The sequence below is a fragment of the Clarias gariepinus genome, chromosome 13 (assembly GCF_024256425.1).
Source record: "Clarias gariepinus isolate MV-2021 ecotype Netherlands chromosome 13, CGAR_prim_01v2, whole genome shotgun sequence".
NCBI classification, from domain to species: Eukaryota; Metazoa; Chordata; class Actinopteri; order Siluriformes; family Clariidae; genus Clarias; species Clarias gariepinus.
The window spans coordinates 30,839,137-30,865,827 of NC_071112.1; the positions used below are offsets into that span (position 1 = coordinate 30,839,137).

General features: G+C 39.7%; 1 protein-coding gene across 1 annotated transcript; it reads left to right on the forward strand.

Annotated features, from left to right (window-relative positions):
- Positions 1-65: 65 nt before the first annotated feature.
- Positions 66-21,588, forward strand: wdhd1 (WD repeat and HMG-box DNA binding protein 1). The gene is made up of 26 exons (XM_053510354.1): positions 66-108; positions 850-937; positions 1,617-1,728; positions 2,159-2,310; positions 4,143-4,254; positions 4,606-4,656; positions 5,466-5,558; positions 5,922-6,014; positions 6,686-6,792; positions 7,392-7,548; positions 8,392-8,566; positions 8,799-8,986; positions 9,103-9,287; positions 9,414-9,655; positions 9,745-9,882; positions 9,991-10,147; positions 13,315-13,429; positions 13,829-13,960; positions 14,073-14,290; positions 15,601-15,740; positions 16,614-16,670; positions 17,524-17,555; positions 17,662-17,811; positions 18,155-18,297; positions 19,138-19,273; positions 21,209-21,588. The coding sequence occupies exons 2-26, from the start codon at positions 861-863 to the stop codon at positions 21,389-21,391; spliced, it is 3,345 nt and encodes a 1,114-aa protein (XP_053366329.1). The 5' UTR covers positions 66-108; positions 850-860; the 3' UTR covers positions 21,392-21,588.
- The last annotated feature ends 5,103 nt before the right edge of the window (positions 21,589-26,691 follow it).

Below are 26,691 nucleotides of genomic sequence, written 5' to 3' on the forward strand. Positions count from 1 at the left end.
TGACCAATAGGAGAGCGCAAAATACTGTAGTTTACGCCTACATTTATGTACGTCATCATTTCGGCGCGGGAGACAGGAATTGAAAAGAGATTTGCCGCCAATAACGAGGTGAGTGCGGCATAAAATAAAAAAAAGTAATAATGACGCTCGAAAAAAAAAATACTTTTAGTGCTACGAGGTGTTTAATGATATAAATATTAGTTCTTGTTAGTTTCGCATGATTGTGATTATGTGCATTTCCTGTAACATGATTGATTTGTCCTTAAAGCCAGCACTCTAAGGGTATTGTTGTTTCCTTTCATGCTTTTGGTTCCCCAGGAACATTTAACATTTAACATTAACATGCTGGCAATGATCAGATTATCAACTTATTATAATCTCAAATAATGAGAATTTCAGTGCACTGAGTTGTTTTGGTTTTGTTATTCATATTGCTTCTTTGCATTCTGCTTTCTTTCTTTTTTCAATCTTTAACATGCATTAATTAATTGCTTTATCAGACATCCTCAATCATGTGTGTACATGCATGTGATCTGAGGCACGTCATCACACTTTCTTTTGCTAGCACCATAAGTTCTTAACAATCACTAGAATAATGTATCAGCAGTTGGACAAGAACATAATGCACATGTCCGAAAGTTCTGTTGCGCTTCAATATCGTAATAGTTTAAAGGAAGTGTTTTTTTATTTTAGAATATTTTAGAATTCATTAATGCTCAGCTGTAGGTTGGTTTCCAAACCGTGTAGGTTTACAGGACGCAGATCATGCATAAAATACATCTTCACTTAATATGTCTGAATACTTGAACATGTTCATTAATGGACTTTATTTCCTGTGTGTTTCTACAGTTGGACCTGCGATGCCCTGCGAAAGAAAGCCGATGCGCTACGGCCACTCAGAAGGCCACACGGATGTCTGCTTTGACGAGCACGGCAAGTGAGTGACGCTAAACACACTATGATCCATCGTCCCCAAACCCGTCTGGGTACAGTCAGGGTTCGAAGTTACTCCACCCCAACTTTGCTTCTCAGTTCCTCATATCAGTTCTGTAGTAATCGCTAGGGATCACCAGATATGATATTACTATGATACCTGGTGCCAATTTGATTCGGATTGTTATTCTACAGGTATTACGATTACAGAACGGTGGCCTTACACCTCCGGGGTCGAGGGTTCGATTCCCGCCCCGGGTCTGTGTGTGTGCATAGAGTCTTTCCGTAGGTTTCCTCCCGGTACTCTGGTTATCTCCCACGGTACAAAGACGCACAGTGTTCTAAAACTTTAGTGTGTGAGAGAGTGTGCGCCCTGTGATGTATTGGCACCCAGTCCAGGGTGTACCCGGCAACGTACGCCATTTCTCCGGGAAGAGGCACCAGGCCTTCAGCGACCCTGCACACGATAGGCGCTGTAAAGAAAAAAAGTTGTCTTTTAAGAAGACATGCGGTGAAGTTCAACCCTGCAGCCCATTTATATCAGATGTTCCTTTTCTCTTCATCTGTTTTTTTTTTTTTCTATCAGTATTTGTCAATTCATCTGACTGTGTGATCTATAATATTTGATTGTATGGTGAAAGGTTCTGATCAGGTTATAAGTGAGCTCCGTATTTGCTTTGCAGGTACATTGTCACGTGTGGAAGCGACGGAGACGTGCGCATATGGGAAAGTCTAGATGACGACGATCCTAAATCCATAAATGTTGGAGAGAAGGCCTACTCTGTAGCTTTGAGAGTAAGTCATTAATACCCTCACATTCATCTGGGTGAAATGGAATTGGCAAATTTTATAGAGATATAAAAGTATACTGTATAATGTTTCATCTAAAAGATGGAGATACAAATCCCTAGAATTTTTTACATCGGTACAACATTACAAATTTGAAAGCAACTAACCTATATATACTCCTTTTTTCCTAATGCAGGGGTGCCAAAATTTACAGATTGATCTTATCTAAAACCTGCACTTACTATTTATTCATTTCAGGAGAGCTGCTTATTATTAAACAGCACTCACACCCGACCTTTACATTTCTGGTTAATTAGAATCATTTACTAATGTCGCCATCATCGCTGCTGCATTTTAAAGAGCGTTTAAAAAAAATGTTTGTTTTATATTATAATGTACAAAACTCATCGTAACCCTGCTGTGTCTCCTCTTACAGGGCGGGAAATTAGTCACCGCCGTCTCCAACAATACGGTTCAGATCCACACGTTCCCCGACGGAGATCCCGATGGAATCCTCACCCGCTTCACCACCAACACCAACCACGTCACGTTCAACTCCAGCGGCACGAGAGTCGCGGCTGGCTCCAGGTACCGCCAGGGGTGGTGATGGTGGGGGGAGGGAATAGTTGCGAATAGTTAAACGATTAAACGCAAATTCTTTCCCCTTAAATCGCTGGAGTGAACGTTTGAGTTCGCAATACGGATCAGAGCTGCTTGGAATAAACAGGCTGCAATTCACATAAGCATGGTCAGGAATTTATGTAGAGTTTACCAATGATTTAGGATAAAAAAAAAAAATTACATTAAAACCTTTGAGATGGTACATATTAGGGACAATAATCACGAGAGACAAGTTGATACTACTGTATATTATCACGATACCTCGGTGCCGATTCGATTTGTATTGCAATTTTTTATAACCATCATGATTTTATAAATATCCTGATTAAATATATAAATATATATATATTTTAGATTTTGTTGCAATTTAAAACTAATTCTTAAGCAAATAATTCGCTCCCACCATACAGGACGCTGTGTTGCCTGCCAGTGTGTAAATAGTGTAGCTCTCGCCCCCTGTAGGATTACAGGGGAACTGCAACATTTAATGATCTCGAATGTAAAAGCTAAAGAAAAGTATTAGGAATACCACGATACGTAACTGAAAGCTACTTCTCCACCGAATAAGTATTTCATTATTTTAACAATATTGTTTGCATCATTATTTGATGTTGCCGTTGATATATATGACTGAATCCTTCAATAGTTAAACATCACAGTTTAAATCGCAACACATGTACAAGTACTTGGTCCATCTCTTTAGAATGAATTTGTTTTGGATCTCTCTCCTGTACATTTGTTAACATTTTCTAAATCTTAATTCAGTTCTAAAATCTTTATACAGTTTATAAAAAAAAAAAACAACAACACTGAGCCCAGTACAGTTGATGATTGTAGTAAAAGACAACCTTCTTGGCTTGGACAATCCTTCTGTTAATGGATGTTTATTTATTTTCTTCAGCATAAATCATTTTAAATGCATTTTTCTTTATAACTTTTAAACTAATTTCTTTAAAAATTCCTTTAGAATCAGTAAAGTATCCATATTTAAATACTTACCTATCTGTCTAATGTCTTTCCGGAATCTCGGACAGTCAGACGAAGGCTTGCCGTTACAGTGTTTACATAAATCACGTTGTCAGATGCAGCATGTAGTTTTGATTTGATTATATACTGTGAGTAATTTTTCTTGTTTTTAGGACCAAGCGTTCCATAAACGAGTTTAGAATTAGGGCCGAATTTGAAGGTCCAGTTCTGCAGGGACGATTTATTCCTTATTGCTTTATTTCCTGAGATATAAATGTTTGGCCATCGCACCTGGTACTGCTCCAGAAACACCTAAGCTCAGTTATATGGCATAATTACATAATGGATTATGTGTAAAAACAGAAGCAGTGATTTATAGGACGTTATCGCAGGAGAACATCAGGGTTATGGGAGTGTAGAGTATGTGCAGTGTACAGTAGCTCTTGACGGCCCTCTAGTGGCCGGGTCCTGCATACATTATACTGTACGACAGGCGGTGTTTGTGTGAGTGTAGACAGGACGAGGACGTTATGGTGATCACTTTCACGGTGTTCATGCTCGCACTAAGTGCCTGATTGTTTGGCTGTATGGATTTTTTTTAAACGGGAAACATTGTGCGCCGTGTCCCTCCATCGATCCAGCTGTTTTCCTGCAATATTGATCAGGGTGTGCGCCGGCACCGGAGGCTTGTACAGGTTATTAGATTTTTTTTTTCCTTCCTGTAGCGTTAGGAAATGAGTTTTGCCTTCATTTCCCATCTCTGAGCAGATTTTATATGATCTCTCTCTCTCTCTCTCTCTCTCTCTCTCTCTCTCTCTCTCTCTGTGTCTCAGTGACTTTATGATAAAGGTGATCGAGGTGACTGACAGCAGTCAGCAGAAGACTTTCCGTGGGCATGAAGCACCTGTTCTCAGTGTGACCTTTGACCCCAGGGATGAGTATATTGTAAGTGGAAAAAAATTTTTCACTGCTCAGTATTATTATTATTATTACTATTATTATTATTAATATTTCTTAATGCTGGCCATCTGGTGTATATTGTTCATGATTATATTTACTCCTTTTTTTTATCCAAAATGACACACAACTAAGACAGAATACATGTTTTCAAAATGTCCAAATGACCCATAATGAGTTCCTGTACCATCCGAGCCGTTGTTTCAGCCACTAATGAAGCTCCAACGTGGTTAAAGTGCTCGGATTCTGTAACTCCCTGCCTCTTGTTTTAAACATGTAAAATAAATGAGATGATCAAAGGTTTTTCGAAAGTGTACTAATGGGTTTAATTCTCCACAGGCCTCGTCCAGCTGTGACGGATCAGTGGCAGTGTGGTCTGTAGACGAGCAGGTGAAGACTTTTATTCCTCCATCATGCTGTAATCAAAATATTGTGCTTGGAATAAAATGTAAATCTTAGTTATATCATCGACTCAATTCATGTGATAACTTACTTTATATCAGCTTTAAACCTTTCTTCTGTCACCATTCCCTCCTTTCCTCTCTCTCTCTAAGTAATTAAACATTCTCTCTATTATGGTGACCCTCCTGTGTCTGAAAAATAAATCTTTAGAAATTCTAACGTTGGAGACTCCGTCCAAAAAAGTTATACAAAAGTCACCCGACAGAAAAACATCCACTGTAAGGTCCTGTAGGGTGATGTGGAATCGTATTGCACATAAATAAAAAAAAATGCACCAAACGGTAATGTGGGTAATCAGGATGGTGATTACCAGGGACTGTAATACTCGGGTGTGGATTTGATTTGTTTTGTGATTCTGAAAGTATCCAAATTTTATTAATATCCCGATCAGTATTAACTTTTTTTCCCCATTTTGTTACAATTCAAAATAAAACTGTCAAATAATTTACTCCCGCCACACTGAGTATATGTGAGCAGACGAAAGAAAGTGTTCCACCTGTAGGACAAATGCAAACATATAGGAATTAAAATTTTATTTAAGAATTGATTTTGGAGTGAACGATACATGGGCTGCTGAACTGCATATAATATATATATATATATATATATATATAATATATATATTATTTTTTTGCCAAAGTTTCATTTCAACTTTTGTCTTTGATTCAATATTGAAATCATCATACAGTTCTACCTTTTTAATGCTTTTTCAAATGTTCCTTTTCTTTTTGTTTAAGACTCAGGTGGCGAACTGGACGGTGCTGCAGAAGTCGAGCGACGTGAGCAACGCCAAATCTCTGTGCAGACTCGCGTGGCAAGGCTCCGGGAAGGTACGAGCTCATGTACAGTATCTGGGTGTAAGATTAAATAACAATAAGATTAAAGAATATATTCATATTCTTTTATTCTTAAGTCACGAGCAGTTGTCTAAGCATTTCACTGCATATCGTACTGTGTATCTGACAAATAAAATTTAAATTTGAATTTGAAATGCCGTTGTTCGTTAAAGATTTTGTCAAAGTAATTTAGTTATAATGTTGATGGTGTGATCTGCGAACGACAGACTCGAGTTAATAAACGAGAGATTTGGGGAAAATGGTCAAATACTACAAGCCTACTTAGCCTTTTCTCTGTTTGGATTTAGTCTTTTAAAGTGTGTGTGTGTGTGTGTGTGTGTGTGTGTGTGGGCGTAGCTGCTTGCAGTTCCAGTCGACACCACAGTACAGCTGTATGAGAGAGACTCCTGGACTCATGTTGGAACTCTTTCTGATGACCTCCTCACTCAGGTCAGTCGGGTTAATAGCGGAACTCAGCGGAGGGGGCGTGGCTTATACTCCTTTATCAGTTACCCAAGTATAAGACACGCCCCCTACATGTACATTGGTGAATAACATCAGAAATGAGTTTAATAAACCGTACCAAAAGAACCAGTGATGAGTTGGTGTTACGTGGTGTTCCGCTCCTGCTTATGTCCCTGTAACAGAATGTCCCAGAAGTGCTTCATTCGCCGTGCCAAAAAGCTTTTATTTATCATTACATGTCCTGTTGTGCTTTTTGTTTGTTTATATTTAAAGGGGTTGAAAAAGCCGTGAAACACGTTAGTTTCTCTTTAAAAGTCGGTGAACCAAAGAGACGCAGCTACTGAGGAAGCTTAAGCCTTTTGGAAAGTTCTGAAACTGGAGACTCCTTCTAAATTAGTTAAATAAAAGTCTCATTAGATAATCCCTTTTTTTTGTGTGAAACTTTAAGATCTGAGAGTTCAGATTGTGTAAGTGAACATTTGTAATCAACCTTTCTTTCTTATACACACATTTTTATCAAAAATAATTTTATATAATATTTTTCCCCCTCCCCTAAACCTGTGGAACGTTAATAATCCGTGAGATAAGTTCTGTGTTTTGTGCCGCAGTAACGTTAAAGCCGTTGTTTGTGTTTGTCCTTCGCTCTGAATCAGCAGGTCATTAACGTGGTGGTTTGGTCGCCGTGTGGGAAGTTTCTGGCAGCGGGAACGCTCGGAGGAACTCTCTCTGTTTGGGACGTCGACGCCAAGCTGTGTGTTGAGAGGTACTGCGAGTTTAACTGGAGTCGCAGCTCTCAGGGTGCTTTTTATACATATACAGCATCCTATGATCTGTTTTATTTATATATATATAGATATAAGTACATTATGGGCATTTTGTAGTAATTGGGGGGAAAAAAATTGATTCTTTTATGCATCAAATTTTTTTGTTTGTTTTTGTTCCTTTATCGACTCTGAAATATTTTTATTTATTTATTCATTTATTTATTTATACATTTATTTTGAAGTGGTAAAATGTTGCAGTTCCTCTATAGTCCTACAGGTGGTGCACTCTAAACTATTCACACTTTGGCACAGCATGTGTGGTGGGAGTGAATTATTTGCCAAGTTTGTTTAGAAATGTAAGAACTTGTTTCGTGACCACTGCTGTGATTTTGGATGTTTTGTAGGTTAAAAAAAAAAAAATTCTTTAATTGGAAAAATCTCCCAAAATGCCATGCATATCACACGGGGGTGACAACTTGACTCAGTCGTACCTTCATATTTCGGTTTCGTTGAGTCTATTTAATTCTCCATGTTGGAAAGAATGAAATAAATTTTAGAAATTTAAATAAGTTGATATTTTTTTCTCTCTATCCCTCAGGCAGAAGCATGAGAAAGGCTTCACGGTGTGTGGCATGGCCTGGCATCCCGCCGGCGGACAGATCGCTTACACGGACACTGAGGGCTGCCTGGGCCTGCTGGACGGAGTGTGTGCATCTTCCTCATCTTCATCCTCTGCTACCGTCAAGAGCAGTACGGTGAGTCTCTCCATCCAACAGTCTGGCAGTGCATTATTACTATAACACTAATCACTGTAATAAACTAAAAAAAAATGTGTACACATTTTAGGAAATTAATTTAAAAAAAAAAGAAATATTTTAATACAAAACGTATTGCTATATGTTATATATTGATATATATTATATTACAATAATATGATGATATTAATATCATAAGAATCTAATGTACATCACACTATTGTTGTTTTCCTAAAGTGTGTGTATATTGTTTTGACTGACTCAATGCCTTTTATTTTTTTATATGTTTAACAGCATCTACTTGTGCACTAATTAAACTGAACATTTTCCATAAATTAGTATTTAATAAATTGTTACCCAATTATTTGAAATGCTAAATATAATGCTAAATATTTCATGCATTTAAATATGTTTATTTAATATTATTTTAATAAAGTTTGATACATTTTCATCAGATTTAGTTTTTTATTTTAAAAATATCGCTGTATAATCCAGAGTTATAAAACTCGCAAACTTCACTTAGAATGCATCAATATTTCAAATTATAAAAAAATAATAAAACAAAATAATTAAATTATATGCATTTATAAAAAAACAATAGATGTAAAAAAAAGTATTAAAGTTTTACTATACTTAACTGAATATTTTGTAATATTATTTCTTGTCTAAAGTCAAAGTGAAATCCACACACCATAATTTTTTTCATTTTTTTTAAATTGATTATAATTATTTAATTTCATCGTAAAACTGTATAAGCAGTTTTACAGTTTACAGTTACAGTTTACAGTTATTGTAACTGTTCTGTGTGTGTGTGTGTGTGTGTGTGTGTGTGTGTGTCACCAGGCTGCTGAGAGTAAAGAGCAGAACGGTTATGACGATCTGTTTGACGAGGACGACGGCGGTTTGCTGGACGAATGTCGGAGCGTCTCGGCGGCTGAAGACGACGATGACTCCATGCCGGCCACTCGCAAACCGCGCAACAGGGGCAACGTCCTGGACGATGACGAGAACTCTCGAGGTGTGACTCGTCCATCTGATTTAATCTGTTATCAGAAAATAGAATTTTTCTTTTTTAATAATAGGGAGATTTTGTTACGGCATATGATGATGGGATCATAAATACTGGGAAACCATCTTAATCATCATCGTCTATTATACACTATTGTGTGTGTGTATGTGTGTGTGGCTTTTAAACATGTTTGTGTGTTTTTGCTGAGTGTCATATTTCTACTGACCAACCTTGTTTCCAGACACCGGCTCAGTGAAGGTGGATCGTTTAGCTCTGGATGATGGAGAGAGCGATGTTTTTCCCGCTACGGCGCCCCCTGCTGCAGCTGCAGCGGCACCGCGCCCGGTTTACGAGGGCCCCATGCCTACGGCGCCTCAGAGAGCCTTCCAGCCCGGCTCCACTCCGGCACACCTCATGCACCGCTTCATGGTGAGGGGCTCATGATGGGGAGTGAGGGAAGGAGCGATAATTTGGGAAGTTACAAGTTGTTTCTATAGCAACAATTTATCGCTTTGTGAGTTGAAAGTTGTCGTGTGTGTCCTCAGGTCTGGAACTCGGTGGGTATCGTGCGCAGCTACAACGACGAACAGGACAACGCCATCGACGTGGAGTTCCATGACACGGCTGTCCATCACGCCATGCACCTCACGAACACGCTCGAGCACAGCATGGCCGATCTCTCCCAGGAGGCCGTTCTGCTCGCCTGCGAAGGCACCGACGAGCTCGCTAGGTATCTTCACGTTTAGTAAAAATGCATTCAAAAATGTGTAATTCCATACCTTGCAATTTCATTAATAACGCACACGTCCTGTGTACGCTGCTGACGACCTGGTTATATCCGCCATGTCCTTCACAGCAAGCTGCAGTGCCTGCACTTCTCCTCCTGGGACACCAGTAAGGAGTGGGTAGTGGACTTGCCCAAAGGCGAGGACGTGCGGGCGATGTGTTTGGGACGAGGATGGGCGGCGGCAGCGACCAGTGCCATGCTGGTGCGTCTTTTCTCTATCGGCGGCGTCCAGAGAGAGATCTTCAGCCTCCCGGGCCCTGTAGTGTGCATGTCGGGCCACGGGGACCAGCTTCTTCTGGTCTATCACAGAGGTCTAAAAAAATAAAATAGAATTTTTTGCTGAATTTTTGTTCTGTCACATGTGTGTCATGAGATAAAACGATATTCGTTTGTATGTCAGGGACCGGGTTTGACGGCGATCAGGCTCTCGGGGTGCAACTTCTGCAGCTCGGCCCGAAAAGGAAGCAGATCATCCAGGGAGAAGCTCTGCCTCTTTCCAGGAAGTCGCACCTGTCGTGGATGGGCTTCAGTGCAGAAGGTGAGTCCTGGGTTCATCGCGTCAAGCGATTGTAACGGAAGACATCCTGCCACCGGTGGCGCTGTTGATTAAAGCGCTAGTGTTAATCAGTGTCGTAACGCTGCGCAGGAACGCCGTGTGCCGTGGACTCGGAGGGCGTGGTGCGCATGCTGAATCGCTCGCTGGGAAACACGTGGACTCCTGTGTGTGACACCAGAGAAAGCTGCAAGAGCAGGTCGGATCATTACTGGGTCATCGGCGTCCACGAGAATCCGCAGCAGCTCAGGTGGGAATCTCTAACTGCTATAATGATCAATTTATGAGCTTCCGGGTAAAAATAATCAAGGTTCTAGGCTGTCAGAAAATATATGCCTGCTTTATATTGATGGATTTTAATTGTCATGTATTCAATTCGATTATTGCCACACTGACACAAAATAGATTTTCTAAAATTAAACGTTAATTTACGGGGCCTCCAAGTGGTGCAGTGGTAAAGTGCTCCCTTTATCATCTGGAGATCGCGAGTTCGATTCGCGGGTGATGTTGTAACCTCCCGCAGCCGGAGGTCTAGACCCAAAGTGTAACTTCGTCCTCCTGTTATTTGGAACTAAATCTATTTTTTCTAAACTATCTCTAGCGCACTGTAACAACCTGGTGTGGGTTTAGGAAATATATACACACTTGTACAGGCTTTGAACTAATCCGATTATCAGAACAAAACTACCTACATGTGATATAAAAACTGTCATGTTCAAAAAAATTTAATTTTCTTAACTTGTAGTTGTACTGTTGAAGTCCTGTCGTACATATGTTGGGGTTAAGAATCCAGATTTGCTTTTGGCCTTTTGTTAGTCGACTTAAAATTCCACCAGGAGTGCAAATACTTTTAATCCTCTTCTCAGTCTCATGACTTGAACCCACACTCAGTGAACAATATCCAACCGTCACATTGCTCTAATGTACAGTTAGTGTTCTGTGATTGTGGAGAAGAATGTCCTACAGACGTGTTTTTTGGTTAACTCGAGAATCCACAGTTCCTTTCACTCCAGGGTGTCGCGGCAAATTTGACCAATCTGGCACCTTTAGAGCTGTGTGATTTAATCCATTTTGCGATTTTTCACGATCTCTCTTGTAATTTGCGAGAAAATAATCGCTTCTTCTGAATTTCTGGGTGGTTGGTGCATTATCGCCACCTACAGGACTGGAGTGTAAAACACAACTGCCATTTTTTTGGGGAAAAATTCAAGACATGCCATTTAAACAATAACCAACATAAGTTACATAGCATTTTAATGTTTTTTAGAAATATTTTGTAGCTTCTAATATTTAAAACCTGTAGAAATTATAACTAATTGAAATAAATCGGACTGCAAACTTTAATGCCAATGACCCCCAAACCCAAATGGAAACAGCGGGTCGACCTCTGATTCACAGCATGTTGGGCTTCGTATCGTCACCAAGAGTAATAAAAACATGAGGTCAGCGACAAGGTGTCGTTATGGAAACCACAGATCATGTGTGACACTCCAAAGGCAAAATGACGCCCTGACATTTAAGTGCCCTACAGTCATGTACTTGATTAATGCTTGGGTAAACAATTTTTATACCCTTTATCCTAAATATCTTTATTAATATCGGATAATAAAGTAGAGCCAGTCAGTGCCATCATTTAATGTGTAGAGACCGGGATTGCGGAAGACACCGAAACTACAGTAACAAGCCTCAAGAAACAGAAACAGAAACAAAAGCACGGCTTACTTAAAAAAAGAAAAAAAAGGAAAGTAGAATATGAAATCTGAACCTTTTAAATCATCTTTAATTAGCACCTCGGTTTTAATCTTCCTGCAGGGAAAGTAAACGAACATTAATCATGGACAGATGGAACCAGTTTGTCTCATGTTCTGAAACCGTGGCGCTAATAAAAAGCAGTAATGTGAAGCGTCGCTATGAGATAAAACACGGGCCGTTAGAGCCCAGAACGTAGAACGTGTCCGCGGCAGTCTGACCTTCTTCAATTTTATTTCAGTAGCCCTGCTTTAGTAGTTTATAGGACACACAGCATGTCAAACAATCAGTATTACAGTCGTCTCTTCGGCTTTGATTGTAATGACGCTCAGATCCAGACCTGGAAAACTATAAACGGAAAACAGCTCGGGTAAACCGGGCCATTTATTAGGTTTTTTTTTTTTTTTCAAACTGTACAGAAAACAAAACAACTCCCCAACACCAGACAAACACAAGGATGCCATAACAATCAGATGTCTACAAAATAAAAGTTAAATGTTATTATTATTATTATTATTATTATTATTATTATTAATAGCATAAGTAATCTTCCCCACACACTTCCTTTACAGCACAATATTGTCTGCGTTTATGCCCTCAGCAAAAGTTAAGAACGGTTGCCAAATATTAAAATATGTAAAATGTGCCAGTAGACCCTCTAACTGTATACCTATACCGGCACACCGAACAATGCAATAAATGGAGATGGCTCTCCTGTCTCTCCAAATAGTCCAGAAAAGGTCTCAAATATTGGTCCAGAACATCTGCAGCAGAGGTGCCGGAGCCTGTCTGCATCTGTCCGATGTGGTGTCTTTACCAGCTTTAATCTTAGATAGTCTGACTCTTGACCAGGGTAGACGATGCACAATCTTAAATTGTATTACAGCATGTCTAAGGCAAATGGATGATGAGAAAATTCCCTCTATTATTCTGTGCCAGATTTCCTCTGAAATTGGTTCATCTAAATCTGTCTCCTGTTTATTTCGGAGTAAATCTAAAGGTGTTGAATCATACACACTGAGTAATTCATAACTTCTGTGTATAGTTTGTTTTTTGGACTGATACTGATTACATTTAAATATCGATTTCTAATAAGGACAGTGAAGGGCATGATGGGAAATTATTAGAATTCAATGCCACAACGTTCCAAAGCTGCAAGTTTCTATAATAATGTGATTTGGGAATGTCGTATTTCTGTTTGAAGAATGCAAAATTTCCATCAATATAAAGTTCAGACAAAGAGACCGAACCCTTTCTAGCCCAAACTTTAAAAGCATCATCCATCATAGATGGAACTAACATGTAATTCCTAGCAGTCGGTGCAGCCTGCGGTAACTCTTTAAGGGAAAAACGATTCCAGATTTTAACTGAATGTATAACTACTGGATTAGAGGTCAAACTAGAGTTTGGTTGAATAAATGGTATTTTCGAACACAATAATGCTATTAGAGAAATGGGCCGAACTGAAGCCCCCTCCAGAACTGTCCAAACAGGGGATTAATGTCATTCTTTAACCAGAACATCAGTGCTCTTATATTGGCTGCCCAGTAACAATGCATGAAGTTTGGAAGTGCCATCCCTCCTTCCCGTTTATTAGCCATGTGGAAAGCTGACGGGAAACGTGTTTAAATGTTTTTACGAGTGTGTGTCCCTGTTGTTTCTGTGCAGGTGCATTCCGTGTAAAGGATCCGTATTCCCGCCGACGCTTCCTCGTCCTGCCGTCGCCGTCCTGCCCTTCAAACTGCCCTTCTGCCAGACCAGCACGGAGAAAGGCCAGATGGAGGTGTGTGTGTAGTGTTTGTTTTAATATCAGTCCTATTGTCACCTCTCAGATTAGGAAGGAAATTTAATAAGACGTTTCCTGTAAATCTGGTCTACACCTGTCAGGCAGGTAGTGCAGGACGGCAGATACTGATCTGAGAGTCTGCTGCTTTTTAGATCGGTGCAGGAATGTTGTGTTGGAGGAGTTGACTCCAGGATCCTCGTGTTGGTTTTGTGATTTAACTCCGACTGCTTGCTTGTTCCAAACTGAGTTTCATGTCATGTATAACTAAGGTTTTGTAAGTGTAAACGGTGGCGAAATTAGTTTAACTGATGATGATGTCATTAATAATCCCCACTCGCCACCAGCTACATACCATATATATTTATATTTGCTCTGTTTTTGCGAACGCGTCTACAGGAGCAGTACTGGCGTTCGGTGCTCTTCCATAACCACTTCGGCTTCCTGGCGTCCAGCGGCTACGAGACGGATGAGGAGAGTCAGAGGCAGCAGGATAAAGAGCAGCAGGAGCTGCTGATGAGGATGTTCGCGGTAAGTCCAGTCCTGTTTTCCAGTCGCGTCAGTCACCTTGCTAGTTCTCTTTAGAGTGTTAAATAGAACATCTGTGGGAAAACTGTTTGCGTTTTGGTTTGTTGTGCCTCAGCTGTCGTGTAAGATGGGACGCGAGTTCCGCTGCGTCGAGCTGGCCGAGATGATGCCGCAGAACGTGGTGACGCTCGCCATCCGCTACGCTTCACGCTCCAGGCACATGATCCTCGCCCAGAAGCTCAACGAGCTCGCTCTGGAAAAGGCCAGTCAGCTACAGGAGGAGGCGGAGCCAGAGGAGGAGGCAGCCTATTACAGCCAGGCACAAAATGCGAGGTACTCCTGAGAATAAAGAGATTTCTGCTTTGCTTATATTACATAATGATGTGAACGCTTTTTTTGATTGGATGGACTAGGGATGATCGGTTCAATGATGTACAGTGAAACCTTGGATTACGAGTAACACGGTTTGCGAGTGTTCCGCAAGACGAGCAAAGATTTTTAATAAATTTTGACTTGAGAAACGCGCAAGTCTTGGTACCGAGTACGAGTACTGAATATCATGTATCAGGCATGCGCTTCTTGTTTTGATGCCTAGCGTCACATGATCACAACTGAGCCAAGGTTTTTTTTTTCTCTCTCTCTCTTTCTTGTGCTGCCGCATCGTGGGTAATCGTCTCCCCTGCTGGGTCTTGGTGCCCGTCTCTTACTGGTATAATCAACATCCGTGCACGCGTGTACTGTTTACTATAACACTGACCATGTTTGGTGTGTGTATAAAACATTTTATTTTGTGTTTGAAAGCGTGTATTGCCGAGTGTACTGTTTCTTATAACACACGTGTGCGCGCGTGTAAAGCAAAAGAAAGTCTTATTAGAGGTTAAAAATCCATTTCTCCCTCCGTCATTAAGTGTGTGGGCTGTAGAACGAATAATTTAAGTTTTCGTTATTTCCTGTGGCGGAAACTTTGCTTTGGTTTACGAGTGTTTTGAAATACGAGCCCGCTTCTGGAACGATTTATGCTTGTAATCTAAGATTCCACTGTATCATGATTGTTTTGTGTTGCAACACATGTATCGCCACACTGACTCCAAAATCCAGTTTTAAAAATGATTGATAATTGTTAATTTATTTATGTATGTTTTCATTTGATGCCGTAAAATGTAATTCGATGTTGTAAAATGCAGTTCCACTATGATCCTACAGGTGGTGCTGTAAACTGTTCACACATTGGCAGGCAGCTCCACATCCTGTGTGGAGTAAATTATGTTTTGCTAGTTTTTTTTTTTTTTTTTTTTTTGGTAACAGAATCTTTAAAAAAAACTATAAATGAAGTATATGTAATCAGGTTTTTTATAATATCACAATAAAGATAGAATCGCCAACCGAGGTATCGTGATGATGTGGAATCGGGTTGTCCTAGTGATTCCCATCCTTAATAGACACTATAAGGTAAAACTAAGAAAGCCAAGCCGGCAGGATTCTTTAAATGTCTATTCCATCTGACTTTTCATTAATCTTGAAAATGAGAGATAAAACTCTCACCTACTGTAATGTACATCATGTTGAAATGGTGGTTCGTGGAAAAATGCGAACTGTTGTTACAATAAAACCTATTATCGCGTATTATTTTCTGTCTAATGCAGGGTTAATCAAGCCAGTCGAGTCGCTAGATACTCCAGCAGCAGAGCGGCGCAGGAAGACTGTGATGATGAAGAGCAAGAAGATGAGGATGTGCAGGAGGAACCGATGGAGGAAGAGGACGCGCCGGAAAGCAAAAAGTTTCGTGAGTATCCCTAGGGTACCAACATTATATATTAATATTAATGTATAATATTACTGTGTAATATGGTTAATATATTAATAATAAGAATCCAATCTGGATCATTTTGTATGCTTTAGCCCTGAGAACAATTTACAACCTTTCACTTTAATTAAATCACAACTCTATGAATTGATTCTTTACGCAAATACTAAGACTCGTTTATCACAATGGATATGAATAAACAAACTTGTAAGTTGAAATTTAGTATAAAAAAAAAACTGTAAGCGTTGCAAAGACTGTAATAATGACCTGAAATAAAGCAAATTGATAAATGAAATCAAATAACCTAAGCACAAAAATAATGGCACCCTTTAAAAAGCGTACAGTCGTGGAACGTTTCCAGGTCGTGCACTTTTTAGACGCTCCCTAACCGAGTGGGCTTCTAGGAAACAGCTCGGGTAAACCTGGGCCGTTCATTAGTGTATTAGCCATGTTTAAAGCTGATGTGTTTAAATGTGAACGCGTGTCCTCCCTGTGGTTTGTGTGCAGGTGTATTTCGTGTATATACGCGGAATGTGTCTATATTAAGTGGAGAGTTTTGTAGCTCATTGGTTAAGGTGTTAACCTGCAGATCAGAAGGTCCTGGGTTCAAACCCCAGCACCATCTTGAGTTCTATATACGACAGCAAAGGGACAGAAAGGATTTATGCTGCATCAGATTTTGTCACTTTATAACATGTGTAACACCGCATGTTTCGACTCTTTCCTGTAAATTGAGTGACCAAGAAAGAAAGCGGACAAACATGCATTATACATCTTTGTGTGTGTTATTTTTATCTATCTATCTATCTATCTATCTATCTATTTATTTATTTATTTATTTATTTTTTGCAGGTCTAAATCCATTTAGTAGAAGCACCAAATCACCTGAAAGACCTTCAATCAAACCCGGTGAGAGGATGGACCTGGCATTATTATTATTATTATTATTATTATTATTATTAATGTTCTAATATATATTATAATATTAATATATAAATATTCGCTTCTAGCCCATAAGTTTACAAAGCCGTGAGTCTGTATACTGTTTGTGATATCATGGAATGTGTGTTTAAGTGGAGGAGGCGTGGCTCTGGTCGCTCATGGCAGCTGCCCCTCCCCCTACACACACAACTCACAGGCACAGAGAATTTAGCTTGGATTCTTTAAATGTTTGAGAGACGAAGCCTCAGTTTATTGTGTGCACTTGAAAATGTAGCACAGGATGAGTATTTATTTGATAGTGGACCAAAAATTTTTTTTTCCACATGTCCGCTCTATAAACCCCACTATAGTTTATAGAGTGAATTATTATTATTATTATTATTATTATTATTATTAATATTCTAATTTTAAAAAAATATATTTTTTATTTTTTTGCAGTGATTCCGTGGCCAGTTTTGAATTTATTGAATATAATTATTTCCAAGGGAATGTATTGACGCAAGTTTCATGGGGCCGTGTGCAAAATTCGGGGGGATGTTGGTGCCTGTTTCCAAACCAGAATTTTGTGAAAACTGTATCCAATTCTTTCATTTGTAATGAGCCTCCCATTGGTGTGCCGTTTTTTAAAATTTATTATCATTATAATTAAATGTGTTATATTAAAAATTTCCTTCAGATGCAAAATATGTAAAATAAACCAGTTATGGTCCCCCCCTCCCCCCCAGATAAAAAGCTTTCCGATTCTCCTGATGATTTCTCAGGTTAAAATGCACTGATGTGATGTCACTGGGTCAAATTAACTGAGTGTTTCTCTCCACAGTCAGCAAAGAAGGCCGTGTGAACCCCTTTAAGGTGAGTGCAGTATAAATGTAATAAATTCTTTTGGTAAATTCTTTGTTTTGGCTCCACGTGCGCCCATGGAGTCAGGCGTGATTAAAGGTGTGTTCTAAACGAGCAGGTCAGTGGATCAGGAAAGCCGTCCACATCTCCATCACCGCAGCCCAGAGCTACGAACGTCCTGGACACCATGACGGCATCCAACAGGAAACAGGCGGCTTCGGCTAAAGCGCCGGTGCTAAAGCCTCTGGCGCCAAAACCGCGCTCGAAGGTACCCACGCATACACACACACACACACACACACACACACACACACACACACACACACACACACTGAGCCCTGCAGCCGCTCGGCTTGTCGGCTTTTATAAGCCTCACTTTTGTCCTGTTGGACGCGACCTTTATCGGCATCTCGTGTTATCCGTCCCTGTAACAACATTCACACTACACACAGTACACTCAGTGTTCACTTTAAAAAGGCCACCTGTTCGTATTAAATCAATAATTGTAAAAAAAGGAAGGAAAGTTTATTAAGAAACTGCGGTGAAAAACACACTCTGGAGCGGAAACACGTCCTGTTATAAAAGAGCTGTTGTGTGTGTGTGTGTTTCAGGCTCAGGCTACGTTGCTGCAGATGAGTGCATCTAAAGGAGCGTCTAAGAAGCTACAGGAGAAGGAAAAGGAGGCGGAGAAACCGAGAACAGAAATACCCGAGAAACCAGCAGAAGAACCTGAAGAGAACGTGGAGAACGCCAGGTGAGAGCAGGACGGTCTGGATCCATGTCCAGCTGGTTCTGTGTTAGTGTTATGGCTCGGATGTTTTTATGGACCCATAACCAGGAAGATCGGAAGCCTTTTCCATAAAATGTCTCATACAGTCAGTGTTTATCACGTTGTTGTTGTAAGCAGACGTACAAAGAGAAGCCAAACAATGCATTGTCTTTTTAAATAGGATCATTTAAGCTTTTTCTTCCTAATACCTTTCAGATTCAGCAATTTTTAATACACACACACACACACACACACACACACACACACACACACACACACACACACAGAGTCAGCCAAGAAATGTATACTCCAGAAAAATAAAAATAGCAATATAATATAATAACAATACTATTATAATGTAATAATAATATAACATATAGCAATAAATGATATATCTATATACAGTGTGAGTGTGTGTGTGTGTGTGTATGTATACATACATGCACAATTACAGATGAAATTTACCCATTATCATAACTGATATCTTGGGGCTGATTTGATTAAAATTGCGATTTTATAATTATCATGTTTTTATAAACATCCTGAATTAATTTTACTTTTAACCCTGATTTTGTTACTATTTTAAACCTTAATAAAGGGTTAATGACATGTTGCCTGTTCCTTATAACATTAGGTTTCTCGCTTAAAAACCAAGTATAGCATTTAAACAAGACAAAATAAATTCAAGTGAAATTCATACGTGAATCACTGCACAAAAGAATCACAATTCATAACTAAACAGATTCCCCCATCTCTTATATTATATTATATTATATTATATTATATTATATTATATTATATTATATTATATTATATTATTCACAGACCGAAGACCGGGTTCCAGCTGTGGCTCGAGGAGAACAGGAAAAGCATTCTCGCTGAGAACCCTGACCTGGAAGAGATGGACATCATCAAAGAGGCTATGAGTCGCTTCCGTACGCTGTCAGGAGACGAGAGGCTGGTAAGACTTTACACATTTTCTGCGTTCAGGTAAGCTGAACAGGCTCGGGCGAAAGCGCCGTCTGCCCCCTTCCACATACACGAGCTCACAGGCGCCTGTGATTGGCCAGTGTTGCTCTGATGAGCGAGTGAGAGCGAGAGAGAGAGAGAGAATGTCCCTCTTACCCGGACATCACGTGATTCTAGGGCTGGAATACGTGTATATACTGTGTTAATGTGCTTTGCTGAAATGTCACATTTTCATATCAGATGTTTCTTCCTTCCTGAGACGGATGGTGGCATTCGAACCTCATTTAACCTGTAACAGGGTTAAACCGTTTCCCCTTCTGGATTCCGTCTCCGTGGAGCTGATGCACAACACAACGCTTATTGTCTGATCCGCTTTTTAATTTTTCCATTGAAGATATACCGGGTAGGCCTTATCTAATCAACTACATTCTGAGGAAGGGCTAAATCAAAATGGCCTTATGTTTCTTTTTGTTTTGTTCCCCTCCTCCTCCCCCTCCCTGCTGTACTACTCGGTTCGTGACCCTGCACTCAACCAGCTACTTCATTCAGGCCGAAACACGCTCGAAACACACTTCCCAGATACGAGACGAGAGCCGTCCTGTCGCTCTGGAAACGTAGCCCGGGGGAGTGTTTATCGGACGCGCTTATTGATCTTATGTTAATGTAGAGGCGAGGAGGAGGACGAGAGGCTGAATGAACAGAACAAGTGATGAAAGCTGAACGTGTGCAACAGGCTCTGGTCGTCATAAACGAGTCGTGTGTGTGCGTGCACACGTGCAGGTGACTCATCGCTGGGTCTGTAATGTCCACGGCTTTTGCGTCCTCACTCAGGAAGCGAGCGTGACCGGACCGGCCCTGTCGATAGTGATAGAGCTGGAATTGGTATCTGTTCTGTGCGCACGTTTATTCATTACCGCCTGGTCTACCATCAATGTCGTTGCTATTTTTCCCCCTTACGCATTTCAACACATTGGCTACACATATATTAACAACCATTAAAATAAAATAAACGTGCACACATTGTATTCTTTAATAACTTTGGTAAAACTGCATGCCTTTATTTTGATACGGAAAGGAGAATGAAAAGTAGAAAAAAAGAATAAGAGAGCGGAGAGGTAAGTGGAGGTGCAGAGCTTTTGTCGATCCTTGCTTTTAAAATCATTTGGCCAAAGTTAGAAAACTTTAAATGGTCCAAAACCGTCTGCCTGTGATTCGCTGCTCTGTTAATTACGCATTTCAGTTTCATCGCTGGGTGTTAACTTTCAATAATCAGGGAAATAAAGTGATTCTACACATGTGGTTCAGTTTTTTTCAAGGGGCTTTATTAAGCAAGCATGATATGAAAAAAAAATCTTTGACTAGATCTACTGAATTGAATCTGAAATCAGATTCTTAAGGTTGCATCTTGGTTCGCTCAAATCGGATTTCAAGCTGTTTATGATGTCACTTGGAAGTTCAAGTCCACACCATCACCTATGACCTATGATTTAAATAATAAAATTTTTTTTTATAATTTTTTTGTTTTGCTTTAGGAGGTGACGGAGGGACTTTTCCCACTTTTGAAGCTGTTACACCAAAGTCACGCCCTTGATTTTTCCATGCAGCTAACATACCCGTGTTTTCTAGCCGAGAATCTGGTTTAACCGCAGTATGGAAATGGAGAACAGTAGTCCCTGAACAGAGGACAAGGTGAAATGTCTGATAGCACAGGAACAGGCAATGCTAGAGGGAACGTACACAAATAAAGAAAATATATTGGGAAATGAGGTGCTGCATGCGAGTCTTTAGTGTTTTAGCACATTAACCAATGCAGGTGGATCGAATGAGCCCATAGACTAATGGGTGACGAAGTGGTTAGTACTGTGGTCTCACGCCTCCAGGGTCAAGGGTTCGATTCAATCACTAAAAATTCAAATTTCTTTTTCAGAAGTGGACGGAGAAAGCGAAAGGGCCGACCCGAGAGGGTGCAGACCTCAAGAAGAGGAAGCGGGATGAAGAGGTGAAAAACGACGTGGACGGGCAGGTGGACGCTGATGAAAGCAGTGCCAAGAAGAAAAAGCCTTTAGATACTTCGGCTAAGCTCTCGGCGTTCGCCTTCGACAAGAATTAACACCCAAGTTTAGTGTTTCTCATTTTTTTACTCTTATTTTAAGACTCGCAAGTGCGTATAGATCTTTGTAAACTTTAAACCTTTTCATTATTGTACTGTTTCCTATTTTCATCTTGTTCGTTGAGGTTTGTACATATTTCTGTGAACTGTTTAATTATATATGAACCAGAAGACAAATAAAGTGTTGACTTTTATAAAGTAAATAAATATAGTATCTCTCTTTATTTATGTCATGGGAAAATTAAAAACATTTTTTTTTACAAATTATTACACTTGTTAGACCAGGTGATGTTTTTCTACAGTCTTCAGGTGTCCAATTTCAGCGAGTAGCCGGATCTCCGTTCCTTCGAACCACTTCTTCGCAGTCTTTAATGATGCCTAACACCAAATCTACGTCCACTACAGTGAGTAAATGGACAGTCGAAGCCAAGTTGAAACTCCCAAGACTATTTCAATTACACAGACTGGAGAAGCAGCTGACCACCTCACTACTTCTGTAGTCCTACAGTATATGAGGTTCTGTGAGGACATTTGTGTCCCCACCTCCATTCAACATCAAACCATGGTTTAATGCCAAACCTTGGACAAAACCCTTCAACCTGCTGTAGACCTGAACTTTTTTTTTTCCCATGTTGGTTTGAGAAGCCAATTAAAACCATCCCCCAGTCATCAACACACTGTGTCCAACTACTTCCTGATGCCCAATTGGGTCTAACAATTAGTGAGGGACATCTAAGGTCTGCTCTTCAGATGACCAAACAAAAACAGGATGCCCCAACCAGGTGTCTCATTTCTGCCTAAGAGAGTAAGCAAGCCAACCCCCCACCTTGGCCCAGATTTTCTCATTGGAACTGCGTTTGATCCCATCATGCTTCAAGTGCTCTGCTCTAATCCCTGTTCCTAAAAAGAACATCTCGGGATTGAATGACCATAGAACGGTTTCCTTTACATCTGCACTAATAGACGTGCTCCGAGAAGCTGGTGCACGCATACCCCAGGGACATAACCGGATCCATGCTGGGTCCCTTACAGTTTGTCTTCATTCATATCAAATATTTCTGTGGAAGATACAGTCAGGCTGCCCTTAATTTTGGAGCATCTTCTTGACTTTCTGGGGACCTGTGCGCCTTTTTTTTTTTTTTTTGGCTTCTGCTCAGCATTTAATACAAATAGCAGACAGTTAAGGAGATAACTCCTTTCCAACACCTCTGTAACTGAGCAGCGGTAGTTCAGTTAGTTGAGGCTCTAGGTTACTGATCAGAGAGTTGGGAGTTCAAGCTTGGCTCTAGAGCAGCTCTAGTGCCGGTGTATCATGGCTGACCCCAGCGTGTAGTACTATCTAGCTGCGATATACAAAGAAAGTAGTTCACTGTGCTGCAAATTGAATGTAACATTTACTTTCTTCATGCTCTTTACTGGATCACAAGCTTCCTCACCAACAGAATGCAGCCAGAATCAGATCCAGCACTTCCATCCTCAGCACCAGTGTCTGCTCCCGTCTGAAAGCCCTGTCTGTTTTTATTTTATTTATTTTTGTTATTGTTAATACACCACAGAATGATAGTTGATTTCCCTTGTATGTCACAGGCACTCCGTGTACTGACTGAATGTTACTTTTGATAGATGTGGGCGCATACTGTAGTAACTGTTTGTGACGGTGTACGGCACAGCGTGTTCTGTGTTGAGTGTGCACAAACCTGTAACTTGTACAGGTAACTTGTAACTTGTTTTCCTCCAGTCATTCGTTGTTATACTGATTATCCTGTACAGGGCCACTTAATCCAGATAGTGCACACGCGTCGCAGGGACGTCTATGAGACGTCGTCTTTTTCATCTGGCAGAGGGCGTTTGCTCATCTGGCAGATGTCGCCGAGATGTTCCTGCCCGATGTTAGAACGACGTTTAGCCGACGTATTTAAGACGTAAATGGATTGAAACGACCCTGATCCGCTCCTTAGACGATGTTAATTAGATGTTCATACATCTGCCAAAGGTCTGATTCATGTCGGATAGACGTCATTTTATTAAAACACCCCCTTCCCATTATTTTAATTAAATACCCTCGGTTAAGTATTAATCATAGAAAAAAAAAATTTAACACAAACACAAAAAATTGGAATAGATTCCTCTCGCTTCACTCTTACCTGTTCTATCTGGAGAGGCTATCCCAAAAGAATTCAGACACACGGTGTGGTACACCGCGGACAGGGTGCCAAACAAGTACACTACTGTACAGACAATATAAAGGGCTAATTAGCATACCCTGCATGTCTATGTGCGAGGCCACGGTGCGCCAACGTGCGGCCTTGTACATTTCACATTGCTTTATTTTGATCGTACTGCAAATGGAGCGCTTTTAAAATGTTATCTTGGCAAAATGTAAAATGGATCATTCCTTACACCTGAATAAAACATTGACAGAACATATTCTAACCTAAGGTTAATGAGGTTATGTTTTTAATTTCCTGGACTCAGTCTCAGGCCTTTCCTCTCTGCTGTGTCCTACTGTAGCACTACATCCTGATTCTCCTGAATGAATCAAGACGAGCAGATAACCTGCCAAATAATCAATCCTGTTCGCCCTGGGTAAAAAAAATATTGTATAATATTGCATTTTGTATAGGGTACTACCGCTCCCTCTTAGCGCTACGATACTTGTATCGCCCTGATTAATGCTGATGGACTGTCTGTGGAACTCAAAAATTGTCCATGACGTAAAAAGAAGGATTTCTCTGCGGGAAAAAATTGCACTGGAGAGTACAGTTAAATTAAAAATAGAATATTCCAAAAAAGTAATAATTAAAAAGATATATATAAAAGATGAAAATTGTACAAGATTACCAAAATAAAATAGAATTAATTAATGAATTATAAACAGTTATTGCAGTTATTCATCATTTATGTGAAAAATGTGCAACTTACCAGGAAGTGTGCAACCTGTGGGCAATGTGCAAATGTGCAAGGTAATGAGTAATGTGCTACATCCTGTTTTAGCAGAAATTTAGTGTGTTTGTTTATTGTGTTAGTGAACAAAAAAAAAAAAAAAAACAGACCCGATTTTTCTAGTTCTTTGTGGTGTTCTGGTTGCGGGCCCAAATAGCCTGCGGGAAGAGTTTCTGCGGAAAAAAAAAAAGCTTCTCTTCAGTTTCTCTGTGTTGGCCTAGGGAAGGTGTTAGCAGGGAAGCTATTCCCCCTCTCCACTGAACTCTTGGTGGTGATCACTGGGTAGTTCCACTCCTGCTCATCTTTTAAATAAATGAATAAACGATGTGTAACAATATAAACAAATGATTAAAGTTAATATATCGAGCAAAACTCTCAGAGACTGTACCGAATTAATTTTAGTGCACTCAAACTAGCAAATATTATTGTGTTAATGTTGACTCTTATAACGCTCACCTCAATCCTGAGTCCTGAAAGTTTTTTCTCTGCTACTGTATCTTATTAGCAGTAAATTAGTAATGACTCGGTCACAAACCACCTTCTTGAATTCGCGGATGGCATGTGGATGGAGCAAAATACCTTTTTTTTTTTTTAAAGCAGCCGGTGCCAAAAGGAGTCATAAATTAAGGTTAATTAAGGTTAAGTGAGGTTTATGTCTATTTATTTAATTTTTTACTTCATTTACTTGTCTTTTCTAAGTGTTTTGGTTGTTTTAAATATGAAAAAATATGATTATAATGTTGGAAATTGGTAATTCTTTGGAGGGCTGGAACGGATTTTTTGCATTTACATTATCTCTTATAGGAAAATTAATAGCGCCTAAAGAACTCGCCTCCAGAACGAATACAATTTATACGCAGTGGTTTTATATATATATATATATATATATATATATATATATATATATATATATATATATATAGTATCCATCTATATAAATAAAAGAAACTGTACATTGGTCAAAACTTGCTCTTTCAATGATATTTTTTAAGTTCCATACTGTACATTGGAGGACCAGATACCAGTCTCAAAGTTTTGTCTGACTGTCCAGATTTTGTCACAGCATCACACAAAACTGGATGAACAGAATTTAATTAGACTTTCCCACGCCATAAATGATAAGATAAATCCACGCCATAAATGAAATGAAAACATTGAGTGGAAGTTATGAGCAGTTACTGTATACACCAGATTATAAACTGCACAAGCTTACAAACTGTTTTGACAGTGTACTGCACATGTGTCAAACTGTGGGCGCGTCTTAAATCCACCGCTGGACAGAATTTAATGAGACTTTGGCATTAGTAAATATTTTCACCGCTGAGGTCATTTTAAGACTAAACTTAATCTCTATCTATTTTTTCGATTCCTTATCTGTGATTCGCTGTTCGATTACCGAACAGAGAGTTCAGTTATTCAGATTTGGCTGACGATGAAAGAAGTACAACTTACTTACAACTTAAACAAGGTGCAAGAATCTCAACCTTACAGAATTTGATTTCTTTGTATTAATATTGTATTAACTTATTACCTATTGTATTAGACAGACATAAATGTGAGCTTCTACCTGAAATAATATAATTGATTATATTAAAGCTGATCAGATTATTTTTAGCGTTTACCTTTTAACTATTTCTACTCTTTAACAGTCAACGTTGTGTACTTATGGTACCTCAGTAGTACCACCAGCTTGGAAATGTTAATAAAGTAGTAAAGATTGATATGACCATAGGAGTAGGAAATTCTGACAGGGTAGGACAAAGTGAACACCTGCTCAGAGGGTAATGACGCACAGGAGGAAGGTACGACAAATCCGGCTGTATAATCAGCTTGGTTTCTGGTTGATGGATATCAGTTTATTGGGGGGTTAATTCCCATCTTTCGCACTGTATGGGGGACTTTATGTCTCATAGGTCCTCACAAGAATAAGTGGTCACAAAATAAAAAAAATAACTATAAATGTGTGAAAATGATTTTAAACTGTAAATGGCCAGTGTTAGTTAATCACTCAATACATTTTAATGATGTGATTTATGATATTTTACAGTCCTACTGGCTGTCCTGTTAAAACCAGAGAGCACGTTGCTTCTCTAACGTTATTAGTGTCTCTCATCCGCTTAAAAAGCCTTCAGACGCGGTGTAATTCCAAACCTGTCCCCGTTCCCTGCGCAGGCGCACTATGAACACGCTTACCTAAAGCAGATCTTTGCAACCTACGCAGTGCACTCGTTCGAATTCTTGAGTTGCTTGGACACGCTTCCTAAGCGTGACGTACACTGCGAGATCGACCAATAGCGGTGCAGGAATTAGCATACGGTTATAAAGGGAGAGGTGATCCGCGCGCGCAGACAACCTGC

Coding starts and splice junctions, on each gene's coding strand:
- wdhd1 (XM_053510354.1), top strand. CDS start 861: ATGCCCTGCGAAAGAAAGCCGATGCGCTACGGCCACTCAGAAGGCCAC. Junction 4,657..5,465: donor TGTGGTCTGTAGACGAGCAG/GTGAAGACTTTT, acceptor TTTTTGTTTAAG/ACTCAGGTGGCGAACTGGAC. Junction 10,148..13,314: donor GAGAATCCGCAGCAGCTCAG/GTGGGAATCTCT, acceptor GTTTCTGTGCAG/GTGCATTCCGTGTAAAGGAT.